Source organism: Pristiophorus japonicus, chromosome 11, assembly GCF_044704955.1.
Source record: "Pristiophorus japonicus isolate sPriJap1 chromosome 11, sPriJap1.hap1, whole genome shotgun sequence".
Classification (NCBI taxonomy): domain Eukaryota; kingdom Metazoa; phylum Chordata; class Chondrichthyes; family Pristiophoridae; genus Pristiophorus; species Pristiophorus japonicus.
The window spans coordinates 57,210,242-57,229,941 of NC_091987.1; the positions used below are offsets into that span (position 1 = coordinate 57,210,242).

At 46.3% G+C, this 19,700-nt stretch overlaps 1 protein-coding gene across 1 annotated transcript in view; it reads right to left on the reverse strand.

The window, feature by feature from the left end:
- Positions 1 to 18,611, reverse strand: part of LOC139275730 (gamma-aminobutyric acid receptor subunit rho-3-like) — a 61,252-nt gene extending 42,641 nt beyond the window's left edge. The window contains 2 exon segments of the mRNA XM_070892918.1: positions 15,387 to 15,493; positions 18,547 to 18,611. Coding sequence (XP_070749019.1) covers positions 15,387 to 15,405 — 19 coding nt within the window. The 5' untranslated portion in view covers positions 15,406 to 15,493; positions 18,547 to 18,611.
- Positions 18,612 to 19,700: the final 1,089 nt, after the last annotated feature.

The following is a 19,700-nucleotide window of genomic DNA, read 5'->3' on the forward strand; positions in this document are numbered from 1 at the left end:
AACAGAAAATGCTGGCAACACACAGCAGGTCAGTCTTTATGTGTATAGGGAGGGAGGAAATTGGAAGAAAAGTTGATGACATTTTATAGTTCAGGGCGAGAGCAGGAAGTGGCACCGATAGAGTTATCATTGTACTGGAAAAAGTGAGGAATGGAATGTGAGTAGGACTGGAACAAAGAATATTCCACGTATCCTATGAAAGGGCAGGCATTGCTAAGGTCCATATGTGTTCCTATTGCAACACCTTTTATTTGGAAAAAGTGATTGGAGTCAAAGGAGAAGTTGTTCAATGAAAGAACAAGTTCAGCCAGGTGGAGCAATGTGGTGGTGGATGGGGACTGGTTGGGCCTCCATTCAAGGAAGAAGCGTAGTGCCCGCAGAATGCCCTGATGAGAGGTGGAGGTGTAGAGGGACTGAACATCCATGGTGAAAAGGAGACGGTTAGGGCCAGGAATCTGCAAAATGGTAAAGTGGCGGAGGGCGTCAGAAAAGTGGTGGATGTAGGCAGGAACAGAGAGGTGGTTAGATGGCTGAGATGATCTTCACAGCAGATGATTTCCTGGAATGCATAAGGGATGGTTTTCTAGACCAATATGTCGAGGAACCAACTAGGGGGGAGGCCATCTTAGACTGGGTGTTGTGTAATGAGAGAGGATTAATTAGCAATCTCATTGTGCGAGGCCCCTTGGGGAAGAGTGACCATAATATGGTGGAATTCTGCATTAGGATGGAGAATGAAACAGTTAATTCAGAGACCATGGTCCAGAACTTAAAGAAGGGTAACTTTGAAGGTATGAGGCATGAATTGGCTAAGATAGATTGGCTAATGATACTTAAGGGGTTGACTGTGGATGGGCAATGGCAGACATTTAGAGACCGCATGGATGAACTACAACAATTGTACATTCCTGTCTGGTGTAAAAATAAAAAAGGGAAGGTGACTCAACAATGGCTATCTAGGGAAATCAGCGATAGTATTAAAGCCAAGGAAATGGCATACAAATTGGCCAGAAATAGCAGCGAACCTGGGGACTGGGAGAAATTTAGAACTCAGCAGAGGAGTACAAAGGGTTTGATTAGGGCAGGGAAAATGGAGTACGAGAAGAAGCTTGCAGGGAACATTAAGGCGGATTGCAAAAGTTTCTATAGGTATGTAAAGAGAAAAAGGTTAGTAAAGACAAACGTAGGTCCCCTGCAGTCAGAATCAGGGGAAGTCATAACGGGGAACAAAGAAATGGCAGACCAATTGAACAAGTACTTTGGTTCAGTATTCACTAAGGAGGACACAAACAACCTTCCGGATATAAAAGTGGTCAGAGGGTCTATTAAGGAGGAGGAACTGAGGGAAATCTTTATTAGTCGGGAAATTGTGTTGGGGAAATTGATGGGATTGAAGGCCGATAAATCCCCAGGGCCTGATGGACTGCATCCCAGAGTACTTAAGGAGGTGGCCTTGGAAATAGCGGATGCATTGACAGTCATTTTCCAACATTCCATTGACTCTGGATCAGTTCCTATCGAGTGGAGGGTAGCCAATGTAACCCCACTTTTTAAAAAAGGAGGGAGAGAGAAAGCAGGGAATTATAGACCGGTCAGCCTGACCTCAGTAGTGGGTAAAATGATGGAATCAATTATTAAGGATGTCATAGCAGCGCATTTGGAAAATGGTGACATGATAGGTCCAAGTCAGCATGGATTTGTGAAAGGGAGATCATGCTTGACAAATCTTCTGGAATTTTTTGAGGATGTTTCCAATAAAGTGGACAAAGGAGTACCAGTTGATGTGGTATATTTGGACTTTCAGAAGGCTTTCGACAAGGTCCCACACAGGAGATTAATGTGCAAAGTTAAAGCACATGGGATTGGGGGTAGTGTGCTGACGTGGATTGAGAACTGGTTGTCAGACAGGAAGCAAAGAGTAGGAGTAAATGGGTACTTTTCGGAATGGCAGGCAGTGACTAGTGGGGTACCGCAGGGTTCTGTGCTGGGGCCCCAGCTGTTTACATTGTACATTAATGATTTAGACGAGGGGATTAAATGTAGTATCTCCAAATTTGCGGATGACACTAAGTTGGGTGGCAGTGTGAGCTGCGAGGAGGATGCTATGAGGCTACAGAGTGACTTGGATAGGTTAGGTGAGTGGGCAAATGCGTGGCAGATGAAGTATAATGTGGATAAATGTGAGGTTATCCACTTTGGTGGTAAAAACAGAGAGACAGACTATTATCTGAATGGTGACAGATTAGGAAAAGGGAAGGTGCAACGAGACCTGGGTGTCATGGTACATCAGTCATTGAAGGTTGGCATGCAGGTACAGCAGGCGGTTAAGAAAGCAAATGGCATGTTGGCCTTCATAGCGAGGGGATTTGAGTACAGGGGCAGGGAGGTGTTGCTACAGTTGTACAGGGCCTTGGTGAGGCCACACCTGGAGTATTGTGTACAGTTTTGGTCTCCTAACTTGAGGAAGGACATTCTTGCTATTGAGGGAGTGCAGCGAAGATTCACCAGACTGATTCCCGGGATGGTGGGACTGACCTATCAAGAAAGACTGGATCAACTGGGCTTGTATTCACTGGAGTTCAGAAGAGTGAGAGGGGACCTCATAGAAACGTTTAAAATTCTGATGGGTTTGGACAGGTTGGATGCAGGAAGAATGTTCCCAATGTTGGGGAAGTCCAGAACCAGGGGTCACAGTCTAAGGATAAGGGGTAAGCCATTTAGGACCGAGATAAGGAGAAACTTCTTCACCCAGAGAGTGGTGAACCTGTGGAATTCTCTACCACAGAAAATAGTTGAGGCCAATTCACTAAATATATTCAAAAGGGAGTTAGATGAAGTCCTTACTACTCGGGGGATCAAGGGGTATGGCGTGAAAGCAGGAAGTGGGTACTGAAGTTTCATGTTCAGCCATGATCTCATTGAATGGCGGTGCAGGCTAGAAGGGCTGAATGGCCTGCTCCTGCACCTATTTTCTATGTTTCTATGTTTCTATGAGGGGAAGAAGCTTAAAAAAATATAAGAAAAACAAGTAACATGTGATGACCTGAGAATATGGTAGGTAAGTCAGGTCTGAAATTGAAACAGGAGAAGCAAGTAAAATAAGGTGGAGTCCAATGCTCTAAGAAGAAGAAAAAAGCAGGCTCACACCTGGCTGCTCTGCCAAAACGGTGGTTTGACAAAGCTTCCTCAGCCTAATTGCCTTCTGGCAGCCTGCATCTCCTAGTGCTGTGTCACTAGCTGGTGCTACAACTGCTGGCTGCACTTCTGAAAGTGTGTTTGCTGCCTGCTCCTGCTCATTACCAGCCAACTCTTCAGTTCTTAAAATAGTCTGGCAGGGTACAATGGAAGTCACATCGTTCTGAAAAGCAGTTGCCTTAAGCTTGGCTCTTCCTGCCATTGCCAGGTTAAGGGGTGCTCGGTCAACATGTCCCGCTATCTGCAAGGGAAGAGCCCACCATTAAGTTTCGCTCAATTTGATCCCCTAGTCTGCCTAATCCAGAACTTAGAGCATCCTGTAAATTGGAGCTCTTGGTTTCTAAAGCCACAGTCGCAACATTCAAGAGAGAAATTTCCTCAGATGGTTTCTGTCCTCAGATTGTTATGGGTTGCAATAATGATAGGCAGACGTATGAAACCTTGCTTCACCACTGCGCTAATGTCAGGCCCACATCTCTCAACACTGTTCGACAGTCCTTGCATGGTGCTATGAACATTCTCAAAGGACTAGAGGAAGCCCTTCTACTGAACAAGGAGTTCCCTTTAATCTGCAGCCTTGAGAGGTTAGTGTTTATTGGGCCTGCAGAAGAGGAATGTCTGAAGCTTGGCATGTATCCAGCTAGCTCTGCTTCTTCAGCTGCCACCTCAACATGCTCCTCATTCCTAAGTTTACTCATTATTCAGCGCTCCCTGCTGACCCTCACTCTCCAAGTCCCCCAGAATGGACATCTCTGAGCTGTGCTTTTGTGAGATGGAGTGATGATACTTATTGCTGTGATGCAATGCAGTATTGTGCAGCACTGAGGCCTTCTACTTCATATTGGGAGTCACAAAGATAAAGGAAAGAAATGTATGTTACAATAGTTGCAATATAAAAAGGTTTTTCATGCAGGTAACATACCTGAACATTGTGCGCCATGCTGCTGATCCGAAAAGCATGCTGGAATTATAGTCAGTGGGCGATTTATGGTCGTAACAATAATACCCCTTAAAGGAGAATACTAGACATGAGATCACCCAAATTCTCCTAACTTACCTTCAAGTACTCTCTTAATAGACTCAACTCTCACTATCTGTAAATCTTCCTCTTCATGCCAGTTGATGGTCTTTATGTGATTGTGGGCCACCTTCTCTTGCAAAATATAGATGGTAGAATTAGGAAAAGCACAAAGTCCCACCCCAGTGGCCAGCCTTCATCCCATCTTGTGTGAATGCCGAAAAATGCAGCATGTTGGTAATTTCTGTATGCACTGGGGGACCACATGCTAAAATTAAATGAGCAATCACATGGATATTTGAGTGGCAGGCACAAAGTGTGCCCCGAAGTGTGCCGGGAATGAATGTGCTCATGACAGCTGAAAGGTTGTGCCAGTGCTGCTTATGCAGCAGCAGGTTGGGATTTCTTTGTGATGGATATATACAGTAGGCACATTCTGTGCATAGTTACCTTTGCACTCTTCCTAAGGCCAGAATCTTTTTTCTCATCTGCTCTGAAGACCTATGGAAGTGGGAATTGTGCCCATATTGTCAGCCACCTCGTGCAATGTTTTCTGAACAGCAGGAGGCAAAAGAGGCTGCCCTCAATGGTAACAATCCTTTGCTGCACTAACTTCAGCCAAAGTTTTCACTTCGTCCATCTCTGCTAGCTTCCAAAATTGGTGTAAATCAAATCCTTTATGTTACTGTCTCTAGAAATTCCACTATGCAACCAATCTTGACCTCCCCGAACTCCTGAAACTTGTGCATGGAGTATGTTATAAAGAGTTTTAGAAGCTGATTTTGGATAATCCTGCAAGGTCAGCCCACTTCGCTTCCGGTGTGATCTTGAGTCCACACTGATACGTCCTTACTACACAGTATAAATGCACATGAGGCCCATGCTTGAGAGAAGATCAGTCTGTGACCTGTCCTTTATTCCTTAGCACTCAAGTGATGAAGGTGGGTGGAGCTTCCCCTTTTATACCTGAAGGTCCAGGTTAGGAGTGTCTCCCACCTAGTGGTCAGTGTTCTCACGGTGTACAAATTAGGTCAGTTTATACATGGGTTACAATGCTGGTTGAATACATGACATCACCTCCCCCCCCCAAAGTCTTATTGGGATCACAGGTTGAGTCTCTCTGGTGATTTACGCTCCCTTGTAGAGCGCCTGAGTTGGGGCTCCGGTTGTTGGGCGCTGGCCTGAGTATCTGCTGTTTGCAGTGCCTCAGGCCTGTCCAGACTGCCCACAGTGACTGGGCTCTCCTCCCTTTGGTTCCGGTGTTCGGTCACCTGTGGTGGAGTGAACTTTATATCGTGTTCTTCCTCTGCTTCTTCTATGGGGTTGCTGAACCTCCTTTTTGTTTGATCCACATGTTTGCGGCAGATTTGTCCATTGGTAAGTTTAACTACCAGAATCCTTTTTCCCTCTTTGGCAACCACAGTGCCTGTGAGCCATTTGGGCCCTGCAGCGTAGTTGAGGACAAAAACAGAATCATTTACATCAATACATTGCGCCCTCGCATTCCTGTCATGGTAGTCATATTGTGACTGGCGCCTGCTCTCGACAATTTCTTTCATGGTGGGGTGTATAAGGGATAATCGGGTTTTGAGCGTCCTTTTCATTAGTAGCTCTGCGGGTGGAACCCCTGTGAGCGAGTGTGGTCGGGATCTATAGGCCAACAGGAGGCGTGATAAGCGGGTTTGTAGGGAACCCCCTTGGAATCTGAGCATCCCCTGTTTGATTATCTGCACTGCTCGTTCTGCCTGGCCGTTTGAGGCCGGCTTGAACGGTGCCGTTCTAACATGGTTAATTCCATTGCCTGCCATAAAGTCCTGGAATTCAGTGCTTGTGAAGCACGGGCCATTGTTGCTGACCAAGATGTCCGGTAGACCGTGGGCGGCGAACATTGCCCGTAGACTTTCTATCGTGGCAGAGGCTGTGCTTGAATTTAAAATGCCACACTCGATCCATTTGGAGTAGGCGTCTACTACAACCAAAAACATTTTCCCCATGAAAGGACCTGCGTAGTCCACATGGATGCGTGATCAAGGCTTGGCGGGCCATGGCCAGGGGCTAAGGGGGGCTTCCCTGGGCGTATGGCCCAGCTGGGCACACGTGTTGCACCTGCGAACACAAAGTTCCAGATCTGTGTCTATCCCTGGCCACCAAACGTGTGACCTGGCAATTGCCTTCATCGTGACAATGCCCGGGTGCCCATTGTGGAGTTCTCTGATGAACACCTCTCTGCCCATCTGGGGCATGACTACGCGGTTTGCCCACAGTAGGCAATCGGCCTGAATCGAGAGTTCATCCTTGCGCCTGTGAAATGGTTTAAATTTCTCAGGGCATGCCCTGTACGTGGCTGCCCAGTCCCCATTCAGGACACATTTCTTGACGAGAGACAATAGCGGGTCTCTATTTGTCCAGACTTTAATCTGACAGGCTGTCATGGGTGAGCCTTCGCTTCCGAAAGCTTCAACAGCCATGACCATCTCAGCACCATGCTCGGTAGCCCCCTCAGTGGTGGCTAGTGGGAGCCTGCTGAGTGCATCGGTGCTGTTTTCGGTGCCCGGTCTGTGCCGAATTGTGTAGTCATAGGCAGCTAACGTGAGTGCCCACCTCTGTATGCGGGTCGATGCGTTTGCATTTATGGCCTTGTTGTCGGCCAAAAGGGACGTTAGGGGTTTGTGATCTGTCTCCAGCTCAAATTTCCTGCCAAACAGGTACTGGTGCATTTTCTTTACCGGATATACACATGCGAGCATCTCCTTTTCTACCATCCCGTAGTCCCTTTCTGCCTGGGACAGACTCCTGGAGGCATAGGCTACCGGCTGTAACTGACCCTTGGCATTGACATGCTGCAACACACACCCGACACCATAGGATGATGCATCGCACGTTAACACAAGTTTCTTACATGGGTCATATAGCGTTAACAGATTGTTGGAACATAACAAATTGCGTGCTCAATTAAAAGCCCTTTCCTGGCTGTCCCCCCAGACCCATTCGCGACCTTTGCGTAGGAGCACGTGTAGCGGCTCTAGCAGCGTGCTCAATTTGGGAAGAAAGTTACCAAAATAGTTCAGGAGCCCCAGGAACGAACGCAGCTCCGTCGTGTTACGGGGTCTGGGTGCTCTCTGGATCGCTTCCGTCTTGGATGCAGTAGGGCTGATCCCGTCTGCTGCTACCCTCATCCCCAGGAATTCTACCTCTGGAGCTAGGAAGACACACTTCGCCTTTTACAGTCGCAGCCCTACCCGGTCCAGTCTGCGTAGCACCTCCTCCAGGTTGTGGAGGTGTTCTTCAGTATCGTAACCCGTAATGAGGATGTCGTCCTGAAAAACCACCGTCCCTGGAATCGACTTGAGGAGGCTTTCCATATTTCGTTGGAAGATCGCGGCGGCCGAGCGAATCCCGAACGCACATCTGTTGTACTCAAACAACCCCTTGTGTGTCGTGATGGTGGTCAGCTTCTTCGACTCACTCGCCAGCTCCTGGGTCATGTAAGCTGAGGTCAGGTCCAATTTTGAAAAAAGTTTGCCACCGGATAGCGTCGCAAAGAGGTCCTCCGCTCTCGGTAGCGGGTACTGGTCTTGGAGTGACACCCGATTGATGGTGGCCTTGTAATCGCCACATATCCTGACCGACCCATCCGCCTTGAGCACCGGCACAATCGGGCTCGCCCAGTCACTTAATTCGACTGGCGAGATGATGCCTTCCCTCAACAGGCGGTCCAATTCGCCTTCTATCTTTTCCCGCATCACGTATGGCACCGCTCTAGCCTTGTGGTGTACTGGCCTGGCGTCCGGGTTTATGTGAATCACTACCTTGGCCCCCATGAAAGTGCCAATGCCGGGTTGAAATAATGAGTCAAATTTGTCCAGGACCTGTGAGCATGATACTCGCTCCACAGAGGAAATTGCATTGACATCGCCCCATTTCCAGTTCATGACAGCAAGCCAACTCCTCCCCAGTAGTGCGGGACCGTCCCTGGGACAATCCAGAGTGGCAACCTGTTCTCTGAATCTTTGTGGGTCACGACTACCGTGGCGCTGCCTAGCACCGGAATGATCTCCTTTGTGTAAGTCCGTAGCTGTGCGTCAATCGGCGATAATTTTGGCCTCCTGGCCTTGGACGCCCACAACTTTCTGAACTGTTTGATATCCATCAGGAACTGGCTGGCACCCGTGTCTAACTCCATTGATACTGGGATGCCATTGAGGAGCACTTTCATCATTATCGGTGGCGTCCTGGTGTATGAACTGTATACGTGCTCCACATGAACTCGCTGAACTTCAGCTTCCAGCGATTTCCCCCAGTGTCCATTTCTGCAATTTCTGCAGGTATTTTGCTCATCTCTGCAAACTCCGGCTGAATGTATGCCTCCACGCCTCCAGCATGAGTTGCGGTTTGAAACAAAAGGTCCCTTGCCAGTCGATCGTCCCTGACTGCCCCTGTTATTGTTCTTGAGTGCACCATTAACAGGTGTTGATGGCCCCATTACTGGCCGCATTGTCCCTTGCAATGGCGTGAATCGCTGTTCAGCTTGCCATTGTCTCTGTCGAACTCCCCCTCTGGATTCGACTACATGTTGGGGCATGCCTGACTGCCTTTGTCTGCCTGGAGAACTGTGTGCTGCTTTAACAATGTTGAATCTCTGTCCCAACCATTCCTTAACACAGTACCTCTCGTCTGTTCTGCTAGTGGCCATGCTCGCGTGGTTTAAATCCCAGTTTCTTGTCACCATTAATACGTCCTTACTACACAGTATAAATGCACACGAGGCCCATGCTTGAGAGAAGATCAGTCTGTGACCTGTCCTTTATTCCTTAGCACTCAAGTGATGAACGTGGGTGGAGCTTCCCCTTTTATACCTGAAGGTCCAGGTTAGGAGTGTCTCCCACCTAGTGGTCAGTGTTCTCACGGTGTACAACTTAGGTCAGTTTATACATGGGTTACAATGCTGGTTGAATACATGACATCACCTCCCCCCCCAAAGTCTTATTGGGATCACAGGTTGAGTCTCTCTGGTGGTTTACGCTCCCTTGTAGAGCGCCTGAGTTGGGGCTCCAGTTGTTGGACGCTGGCCTGAGTATCTGCTGTTTGCAGTGCCTCAGGCCTGTCCAGGCTGCCCACAGTGACTGGGTTCTCCACCCTTTGGTTCCGGTGTTCGGTCACCTGTGGTGGAGTGAACTTTATATCGTGTTCTTCCTCTGCTTCTTCTATGGGGTTGTTGAACCTCCTTTTTGTTTGATCCACATGTTTGCGGCAGATTTGTCCATTGGTAAGTTTAACTACCAGAATCCTATTTCCCTCTTTGGCAACCACAGTGCCTGCGAGCCATTTGGGCCCTGCAGCGTAGTTGAGGACAAAAACAGGATCATTTACATCAATACATCGCGCCCTCGCATTCCTGTCATGGTAGTCATATTGTGACTGGCGCCTGCTCTCGACAATTTCTTTCATGGTTGGGTGTATAAGGGATAATCGGGTTTTGAGCATCCTTTTCATTAGTAGCTCTGCGGGTGGAACCCCTGTGAGTGAGTGTGGTCGGGATCTATAGGCCAACAGGAGGCGTGATAAGCGGGTTTGTAGGGAACCCCTGCATCCCCTGTTTGATTATCTGCACTGCTCGTTCTGCCTGGCCGTTTGAGGCCGGCTTGAACGGTGCCGTTCTAACATGGTTAATTCCATTGCCTGCCATGAAGTCCTGGAATTCAGTGCTTGTGAAGCACGGGCCATTGTCGCTGACCAAGATGTCCGATAGACCGTGGGCGGCGAACATTGCCCGTAGACTTTCTATCGTGGCAGAGGCTGTGCTTGAATTTAAAATGTCACACTCGATCCATTTGGAGTAGGCGTCTACTACAACCAAAAACATTTTCCCCATGAAAGGACCTACGTAGTCCACATGGATGCGTGATCAAGGCTTGGCGGGCCATGGCCAGGGGCTAAGGGGGGCTTCCCTGGGCGTATGGCCCAGCTGGGCACACGTGTTGCACCTGCGAACACAAAGTTCCAGATCTGCTTCTATCCCTGGCCACCAAACGTGTGACCTGGCAATTGCCTTCATCGTGACAATGCCCAGGTGCCCATTGTGGAGTTCTCTGATGAACACCTCTCTGCCCATCTGGGGCATGACTACGCAGTTTCCCCACAGTAGGCAATCGGCCTAAATCGAGAGTTCATCCTTGCGCCTGTGAAATGGTTTAAATTTCTCAGGGCATGCCCTGTACGTGGCTGCCCAGTCCCCATTCAGGACACATTTCTTGACGAGAGACAATAGCGGGTCTCTATTTGTCCAGACTTTAATCTGACGGGCTGTCACGGGTGAGCCTTCGCTTCCGAAAGCTTCAACAGCCATGACCATCTCAGCACCATGCTCGGTAGCCCCCTCAGTGGTGGCTAGTGGGAGCCTGCTGAGTGCATCGGTGCTGTTTTCGGTGCCCGGTCTGTGCCGAATTGTGTAGTCATAGGCAGCTAACGTGAGTGCCCACCTCTGTATGCGGGTTGATGCGTTTGCATTTATGGCCTTGTTGTCGGCCAAAAGGGACGTTAGGGGTTTGTGATCTGTCTCCAGCTCAAATTTCCTGCCAAACAGGTACTGGTGCATTTTCTTTACCGGATATACACATGCAAGCGTCTCCTTTTCTACCATCCCGTAGTCCTTTTCTGCCTGGGACAGACTCCTGGAGGCATAGGCTACCGGCTGTAACTGATCCTTGGCATTGACATGCTGCAACACACACCCGACACCATAGGACGATGCATCACACGTTAACACAAGTTTCTTACATGGGTCATATAGCGTTAACAGATTGTTGGAACATAACAAATTGCGTGCTCTATTAAAAGCCCTATCCTGGCTGTCCCCCCAGACCCATTCGCGACCTTTGCGTAAGAGCACGTGTAGCGGCTCTAGCAGCGTGCTCAATTTAAGAAGAAAGTTACCAAAATAGTTCAGGAGATCCAGGAACGAACGCAGCTCCGTCGTGTTATGGGGTCTGGGTGCTCTCTGGATCGCTTCCGTCTTGGATGCAGTAGGGCTGATCCCGTCTGCTGCTACCCTCATCCCCAGGAATTCTACCTCTGGAGCTAGGAAGACACACTTCGCCTTTTTCAGTCGCAGACCTACCTGGTCCAGTCTGCGTAGCACCTCCTCCAGGTTGTGGAGGTGTTCTTCAGTATCGTAACCCGTAATGAGGATGTCGTCCTGAAAAACCACCGTCCCTGGAATCGACTTGAGGAGGCTTTCCATATTTCGTTGGAAGATCGCGGCGGCCGAGCGAATCCCGAACGGACATCTGTTGTACTCAAACAACCCCTTGTGTGTCGTGATGGTGGTCAGCTTCTTCGACTCACTCGCCAGCTCCTGGGTCATGTAAGCTGAGGTCAGGTCCAATTTTGAAAAAAGTTTGCCACCGGATAGCGTCGCAAAGTGGTCCTCCGCTCTCGGTAGCGGGTACTGGTCTTGGAGTGACACCCGATTGATGGTGGCCTTGTAATCACCACATATCCTGACCGACCCATCCGCCTTGAGCACCGGCACAATCGGGCTTGCCCAGTCACTGAATTCGACTGGCGAGATGATGCCTTCCCTCAACAGGCGGTCCAATTCGCCTTCTATCTTTTCCGGCATCACGTATGGCACCGCTCTAGCCTTGTGGTGTACTGGCCTGGCGTCCGGGTTTATGTGAATCACTACCTTGGCCCCCATGAAAGTGCCAATGCCGGGTTGAAATAATGAGTCAAATTTGTCCAGGACCTGTGAGCATGATACTCGCTCCACAGAGGAAATTGCATTGACATCGCCCCATTTCCAGTTCATGACAGCAAGCCAACTCCTCCCCAGTTGTGCGGGACCATCCCCCGGGACAATCCAGAGTGGCAACCTGTTCTCTGAATCTTTGTGGGTCACGATTACCATGGCGCTGCCTAGCACCGGAATGATCTGCTTTGTGTAAGTCCGTAGCTGTGCGTCAATCGGCGATAATTTTGGCCTCCTGGCCTTGGATGCCCACAACTTTCTGAACTGTTTGATACCCATCAGGGACTGGCTGGCCCCCGTGTCTAGCTCCATTGATACTGGGATGCCATTGAGGAGCACTTTCATCATTATCGGTGGCGTCCTAGTGTATGAACTGTATACGTGCTCCACATGAACTCGCTGAACTTCAGCTTCCAGCGATTTCCCCCAGTGTCCATTTCTGCAATTTCTGCAGGTATTTTGCTCATCTCTGCAAACTCCGGCTGAATGTATGCCTCCACGCCTCCAGCATGAGTTGCGGTTTGAAACAAAAGGTCCCTTGCCAGTCGATCGTCCCTGACTGCCCCTGTTATTGTCCTTGAGTGCACCATTAACAGGTGTTGATGGCCCCATTACTGGCCGCATTGTCCCTTGCAATGGCGTGAATCGCTGTTCAGCTTGCCATTGTCTCTGTCAAACTCCCCTCTGGGTTCGACTACATGTTGCGGCATGCCTGACTGCCTTTGTCTGCCTGGAGAACTGTGTGCTGCTTTAACAATGTTGAATCTCTGTCCCAACCATTCCTTAACACAGTACCTCTCGTCTGTTCTGCTAGTGGCCATGCTCGCGTGGTTTAAATCCCAGTTTCTTGTCGCCATTGATACGTCCTTACTACACAGTATAAATGCACACGAGGCCCATGCTTGAGAGAAGATCAGTCTGTGACCTGTCCTTTATTCCTTAGCACTCAAGTGATGAACGTGGGTGGAGCTTCCCCTTTTATACCTGAAAGTCCAGGTTAGGAGTGTCTCCCACCTAGTGGTCAGTGTTCTCACGGTGTACAACTTAGGTCAGTTTATACATGGGTTACAATGCTGGTTGAATACATGACACACACACTACAGGCCTAGGCTTAAGTTTGCAAATTCGGCCCTCATTAATTGAGATTTAAACAGCATTGTGTTAACTGAGTTTTGGATCGCAATTTTGAGCGACAGGAACTAAAATAAAATCAACAGCTGTAAGAATCCATTTATTAGCTGGTCACAATTTACTTTTTTCATTCAACAGCTTACTCTTTTGTTATTTACAGCCTTACAGTTAAGATTGATGGATCGTTAAAGAATGATTAATAGATTGGGCTACAGGACAACAACATGCAAAGTCATCTCAGATTAATTAAGTCCCCTGCCTTAAAGAGGAAAAACTTCTTCTTTGTCAATTTTTGTATCACAGAAATAACCATACATGAGCAAACTTAATCTTACATGTAATTTGTTCTTACCTAAATTTATCTTGAAGAGCAGTCTTTAATTAGTTATATCTACTAGCATCACAATGCAAATACAACAGCTAGCATGAAGGCAAACAAAACTATTCCAGAGCCTAAAATTTACAACTGGTCCTGTGTTTACTGCAGTCAATCCCATTGCAACTAACCAGCATGCATAATTCTAATATATCCTGCAAACAATAGGTGCAGTAAAATTAGTCTAAATTTATTCCACTTTCACCTAAAAGCAAAGCAAACTTTTCCCATGTCAAATAAACAAATTTTAAAAAGCAACCAGCCATTATAATTTGCAACATAAAGAAACCTTTGCCAGTACTAAACACATAAATAAGTATACACAATTGTACAAGTTAATAAGACATATTCAAGAAAACCATCTCATTTATAATGAAGTTATTTTGTCTATACAATTTGAATATACCTGCTTGAAATAATACTGCTGTGGTTTTTGGTACCATTTTGCTATTTACCTCTCAGAGCTAAAATTGCATTTCTATTGGTTCGGAAGAAAAACAGCTTTTCTTGGTCCCAAATTTAGTATCAGAGATAGAAACATAGAAAACAGGAGCAGGCCATTCGGCCCTTCGAGCCTACACTGCCATTCAATATGATCATGGCTGATCATGCAACTTCAGTACCCCACTCCCGCCTTCTCTCCATACCCCCTGATCCCCTTAGCCGTAAGGGCCACATCTAACTCCCTCTTGAATATATGCAACGAACTGGACTCAACAACTTTCTGTAGTAGGGAATTCCACAGGTTCACCACTCTCTGGGTGAAAAAGTTTCTCCTCATCTCGGTCCTATATGGCGTACCCCTTATCTTTAGACTGTGCCCTCTGGTTCTGGACTTCCCCAACATCGGGAACATTCTTCCTGCATCTAACCTGTCCAGTCCTGTCATAATTTTATATGTTTCTATGAGATCCCCTCTCATTCTTCTAAATTCCAGTGAGTATAAGCCTAGCCGATCCAGTCTTTCTTCATATGTCGGTCTTGCCATCCCGGGGATTAGTCTGGTGAACCTTCGCTGCACTCCCTCAATAGCAAGCACATCCTTCCTCAGATTAAGAGACCAAAACTGCACACAATACTCAAGGTGTGGTCTCACCAAGGCCCTGTACAACTGCATTAAGACCTCCCTGCTCCTATACTCAAATCCTCTCGCTATGAAGGCCAGCATGCCATTTGCTTTCTTTACTGCCTGCTGTACCTGCATGCCTACCTTCATGTACCATGTACCATGACACCCAGGTCTTGTTGCACCTCCCCTTTTACTAATCTGTCACCATTCAGATAATAATCTGCCTTCCTGCTTTTGCCACCAAAGTGGATAAGTTCACATTTATCCACATTATACTGCATCTGCCATGCATTTGCCCACTCATCTAACCTGTCCAAGTCACCCTGCAGCCTCTTAGCATCCTCCTCACAGCTCACACTGCCACCCAGCTTAGTGTCATCTGCAAACTTGAAGATATTACATTCAATTCCTTCGACTAAATCATTAATGTATATTGTAAATAGCTGGGGTCCCAGCATTGAACCTTGTGGCACCCAACTAGTCACTGCCTCCCATTCTGAAAATAACCTATTTATTCCCACTCTTTGCTTTGTCTGCCAACCAGTTCTCTATCCAAGTAAATACATTACCCCCAATACCATGTGCCTTAATTTTGTACACCAATCTCTTGTGTGGGACCTTGTCAAAAGCCTTTTGAAAGTCCAAATACACCATATCCACTGGTTCTCCCTTATCCACTCTACTAGTTACAGCCTCACTGTTAAATGGTCCAGAGGTTCCATAAGCTATAGAAAATACACAATAAGAGCTACACTTTTCAAACCATAGGTTAAATGATTAATAGGAAGGAACAATGATCGCAGTGATAAACTATTGAATAGTATAGTGAAATTGTCAGAAAACTTACCTCCAAATCCAGGTCTCATGGCAAAGTCATGGTCATCTATTCTAAGAAGTTGTTCAGATTTTGTTAAATGTATTTTGGTTGAATCTGATCGTTTGCTTTCCAGTCGACTAAAGCAAAACAAAACAAGTTTTTTACAATCTTAACAAAAAAACGTAGAAGCAACACTTTAAAAAAAAAGCATTTGACATTAGTAAGTACAAGAAATGTGTTGAATGAAATATGTCTTAATTTCATCACAAGAAACCAAATGTGCTCATAAAGAAGTGAATAGGGGGCCAAAATTGCAGTGGTGTGATCGCCGCAACTGATCTCACCGGGGTGGGGGAGAGAATCAGCCTTAACATCCCATTCCTGCTGTAATGGAATCCCATGCACCAATTCATATACTTTCACCCATGGAGCTTTAGATAGTGTAAGTGAATATGTGGAACGGGGTAAATCACAGAACATGATGGAGCCAGAGGAGTGGGTAAGAACGTGGGTAAGTAGAGGGAGAGGAAAGAGTGCCCAGGCCTTGGAGTCATGGAACCTAGAGTCAATCAATACGTGCCTGAAATTTCCGGCGTGGACACGATGGGCCACAATGGCCTCCTTCCGTGCTGTAAATTTCTATGATTCTATGAAATGAAGGATGATCAAGGAACATCAAGGATAAAATTGATCTTTGGCGATTATGAATTGACAGTCCCTTTTACACCAGGCCTGATTTTCTTTTTCATTGAATTCAATGGGAAAGATAATTGGGCTCAATTCATTATCACCTGTTTTGCACTATTGCTGAAGACCAATTTCATCCCCATCAAACCTAAATACAGGTTCTGAGGTCAGTCTCCAAGGATTTGTAGCAATTGATAGCTATGGCTTTGTATCCTACACCCTCATTTACAGTAACAGCAGGAAAGATTTTTCCTCCTTGCAGACGTCAATGGAATGTCTGCCAACGTCATTGAAATCTGTGAAAACTCCCCACCTCTGAAGCAACCAGGAATCAGTTGGTTATTCTGCTTCCTGATGCTGGGGGCCAGAATGCAGGCTGCTATCTCTCAGGGGTTTCATGTGATAGCAGCCATTAGACCAGGCACCCTGCTGGTTAGAGGTGACTCTGATCCAGAACCCAGTGGAATGCAGAGGGTAAGAGCGATCTGCACGAGGTTGCTGTTTCTCAGGGCAGCAGCACATACCAAGCATGAAGCTGTTTCCTTCATGCACATCATGCAAGTTGCACATAGGAGTTAATATCAGGTTGCCCATGCAGAAACTTCAGAGATGGAGCCACCATGGCTCGCGCCAGGCAGGAGTAAGCTGCCATGAGAAGTGGGCCACCTCAGCCTCATGAGCCTTAGTACCATAGCAGCAGTCAACTACCTCACATGATACTGGCCCTCTGATTGCACCTAGGAGAAGCAACAGAATAGATGAAAAAAGACATGTTTAGATAACACATGGAAGCATGGTATGAGGAAAGAGTAGAATGGCTAGGCTTCACTTTAGAATTCCTCATATTAAAAAGGGAATCTACACTTTTTCGTGCTCTGTTATTCATGGGCCCGGATTTTACTGTCAGCAGCGAATGAAAGACTGCTGAAAGGCGTTCATTACATTTACACATGCCACCGGCTTTCTATAGGATTTTGCACTGGAACTTGCTGTAATTAATAAACCAGTTCAGTGCATCACCCTCTGCAGGGGTTCTAGGACCTGTGTGAACAGGACAAGCAAATGAGTATCTCCTTGACCAATCAGATTGAAGAATCATTAATCAGCAGCGCAGAGTCTGAACCAAAAAGTGTCAGAATATTTAATTCAATGCCAAATCATGTACAGAAAGCGAAATAACAAGAGGGAAAGAAAAATGGGATTGAGAGAGCGATAAAAGAGAAAGAAAAAGTAAAAAAATATTTTTATACATATTTTTTAAATCTCCAGCAATAATTAAAATCTGAATGAATGAGACTCCACACTTGTAAAAGTTAATTTTCAGTGCTAGCAAGGTTGTTTTACAGTAATTAAGATTTATCACGCCATTAAAAACTCACTTGCACTTGCATGGACAAGCCCTAACTTTTTCTGGTGCATTTAATGGGTATCTATCACATAAGTACAGCAACTTCACATCATTCCATGCATTGCAATACCGACTGTCTGTGAAATACCGGTAGAGTGCAGTTTATGGAGGAGCAGGGAAACTCGGACAGCAACTTCCTGATTGCCACATTTAACTGTGCATACGCAGTTGCTGTCTGATTTACACTTTAATAATGGTGAGCGCTGTTAGCATCACTGTTATTTCTACAGCACAATCTGGCCCAGGGAAATTAGTGTCATACAGGAAAAGGTGCACATATTTCATGCTCACTTATTCAGTCAGATTATTTAAGTATGCATGTAGGACCAAAGAGAACTGATGCACTGTGCTGTTCTCGGATGAATACTGGTTTGAACAACTTGTATATTTTTCAAAGTTATAACCTATGAAGAGTTGGGCCATGAAGAGGCAGTGGAGAAGGTCGCAGTGGTCAGTTGTATCAAAAGCTGCAGACAAGTCAAGGAGGATGAGGAGAGGTCACAGTTGCACAGGATATTGATGGCATTGGGGTAGTCTTGTTGTTGTGGACAGGGTGGAAACTGGACTGACAGGATTCAAAGAGTCAGTGATGAGAATGTTCGGTAGAGTTAGGTAACAATGGCACACTGAAGAACCATGGAGACAAAGGGGAGGTTAGGGATGAAATGGTAGTTCACGACGATGAAGAGATTTGCATAAGATGGAGAAAATAAAACAATCAGATGACTTTGTTAATGATAAAGGCTTCCCATATAGTGAGTTCAAAACCTACACCCAACTGATATTCTAAGTCAATTCACCTCAGTGGAACTATTACATCAGCTTTCAGCAAGGCTGCCAGCTACAGCAATTTACCATAGTGCAGCCTCCATGGAGCTGGGCTTTCAGGCAAATGGGAACGAAAATTGTTCAAATAAATCCTGCGTTACAAAAGTGAGCAGAGCTGAGCTGGAGGTCACCATTCAGAACATCCACATTTCTTGATGCCAGGATGTAAAGGAGAAGCTGGGATGGGAAATGTAAATATTGAAACCATTTTTCCTCAAATATGTTCATTTTGACCGAGTTATTACAGACTGCCACAAAGCAGCTTACCTTCTCTGCTTGATGTCCTCGGTTGTGGGCTGCTGGTGATGTTTTTTGGCGTGACTGGTACTTCCCTTCTCCATTGCAACCGGCAACAAGGTGAGAAAGAGCAGCTCCCAAAATAACAGCATGGCTTTTACTTCACAGGTTTCTTACACATAGAGACAGCCAAGGCAATTCAAGGCGTTATGTCATTTTAAACAGGTCACCTACGACACCCATAAGAAAAGTATCAGCCTCTCTGAACATGCGACACGTTTCATCTCCTCACTTTCTTTTTCTCGATTCCGGAATCCGCCTTTAGTCAGACGGAAAACCCTTCTTAAAACTCAGTCGAATAACCTTCAGAATTAAACCCTTTCGGTGCCTGACTGGACTGGGCCCGGTTTTATGATTTAGGTTTACTTTCTCGTTTGAAGTGAGTGTCACATTCAAACCCGCGCGGCTCCAGAACTGGAAAACAACAAATGAATGCAAGATACATTTCCGAGAATTAGGAAAAAAGGAGTGACGTGGATTCGTTTTAATCCTCTTCATAACCACCCAGACACGACGACCCAAAGAGTGCAATAACAGTAAAACCTGATGAGGCTGGAAAGGAATCACTAGAAAAGCTCCCTCAGTCTCTCCTACCCTACTGGAAAACACGAGTAAATATTTCCAGCCTGACGAGACGGGAAAACTCCTAAATGTTACATATTATAATCCTCAAAGGGCTGCTTTGACCCACATATTAAATATCCGCCAGTTAAGTATTTCACGTGAAAGATTTGTTTTATTTACTTATTTGCGTTTATATTTATTTTATATCTACAAAAAAAACACGGACGACGTCTCAGAATTTCTTGCGATGTTAGATAGATTTTTCAGAGGGGGTGTTACAAAATAATAATGGTGTGTCATTTTAAAAAGCCAAACACAATAACGATTGGTAGATACATCTATTGATGCACTTACCAGCACTAATCCCCATGATTAAAGCTGGAGTTTGGCAATTGCTCCAAATAATCGCGGATTCGGAAGACTGAAACCTGCAGAATTGGGAAAATCTATTTACTGTAAATGATTGGGGGTGGGATGTTAGGATCTGGTGTGATTAAATAAAAGTGAATAGTTCCATCAGGCGACTATGAATTGGGGCAAACGGATTTGATTATGTAGAT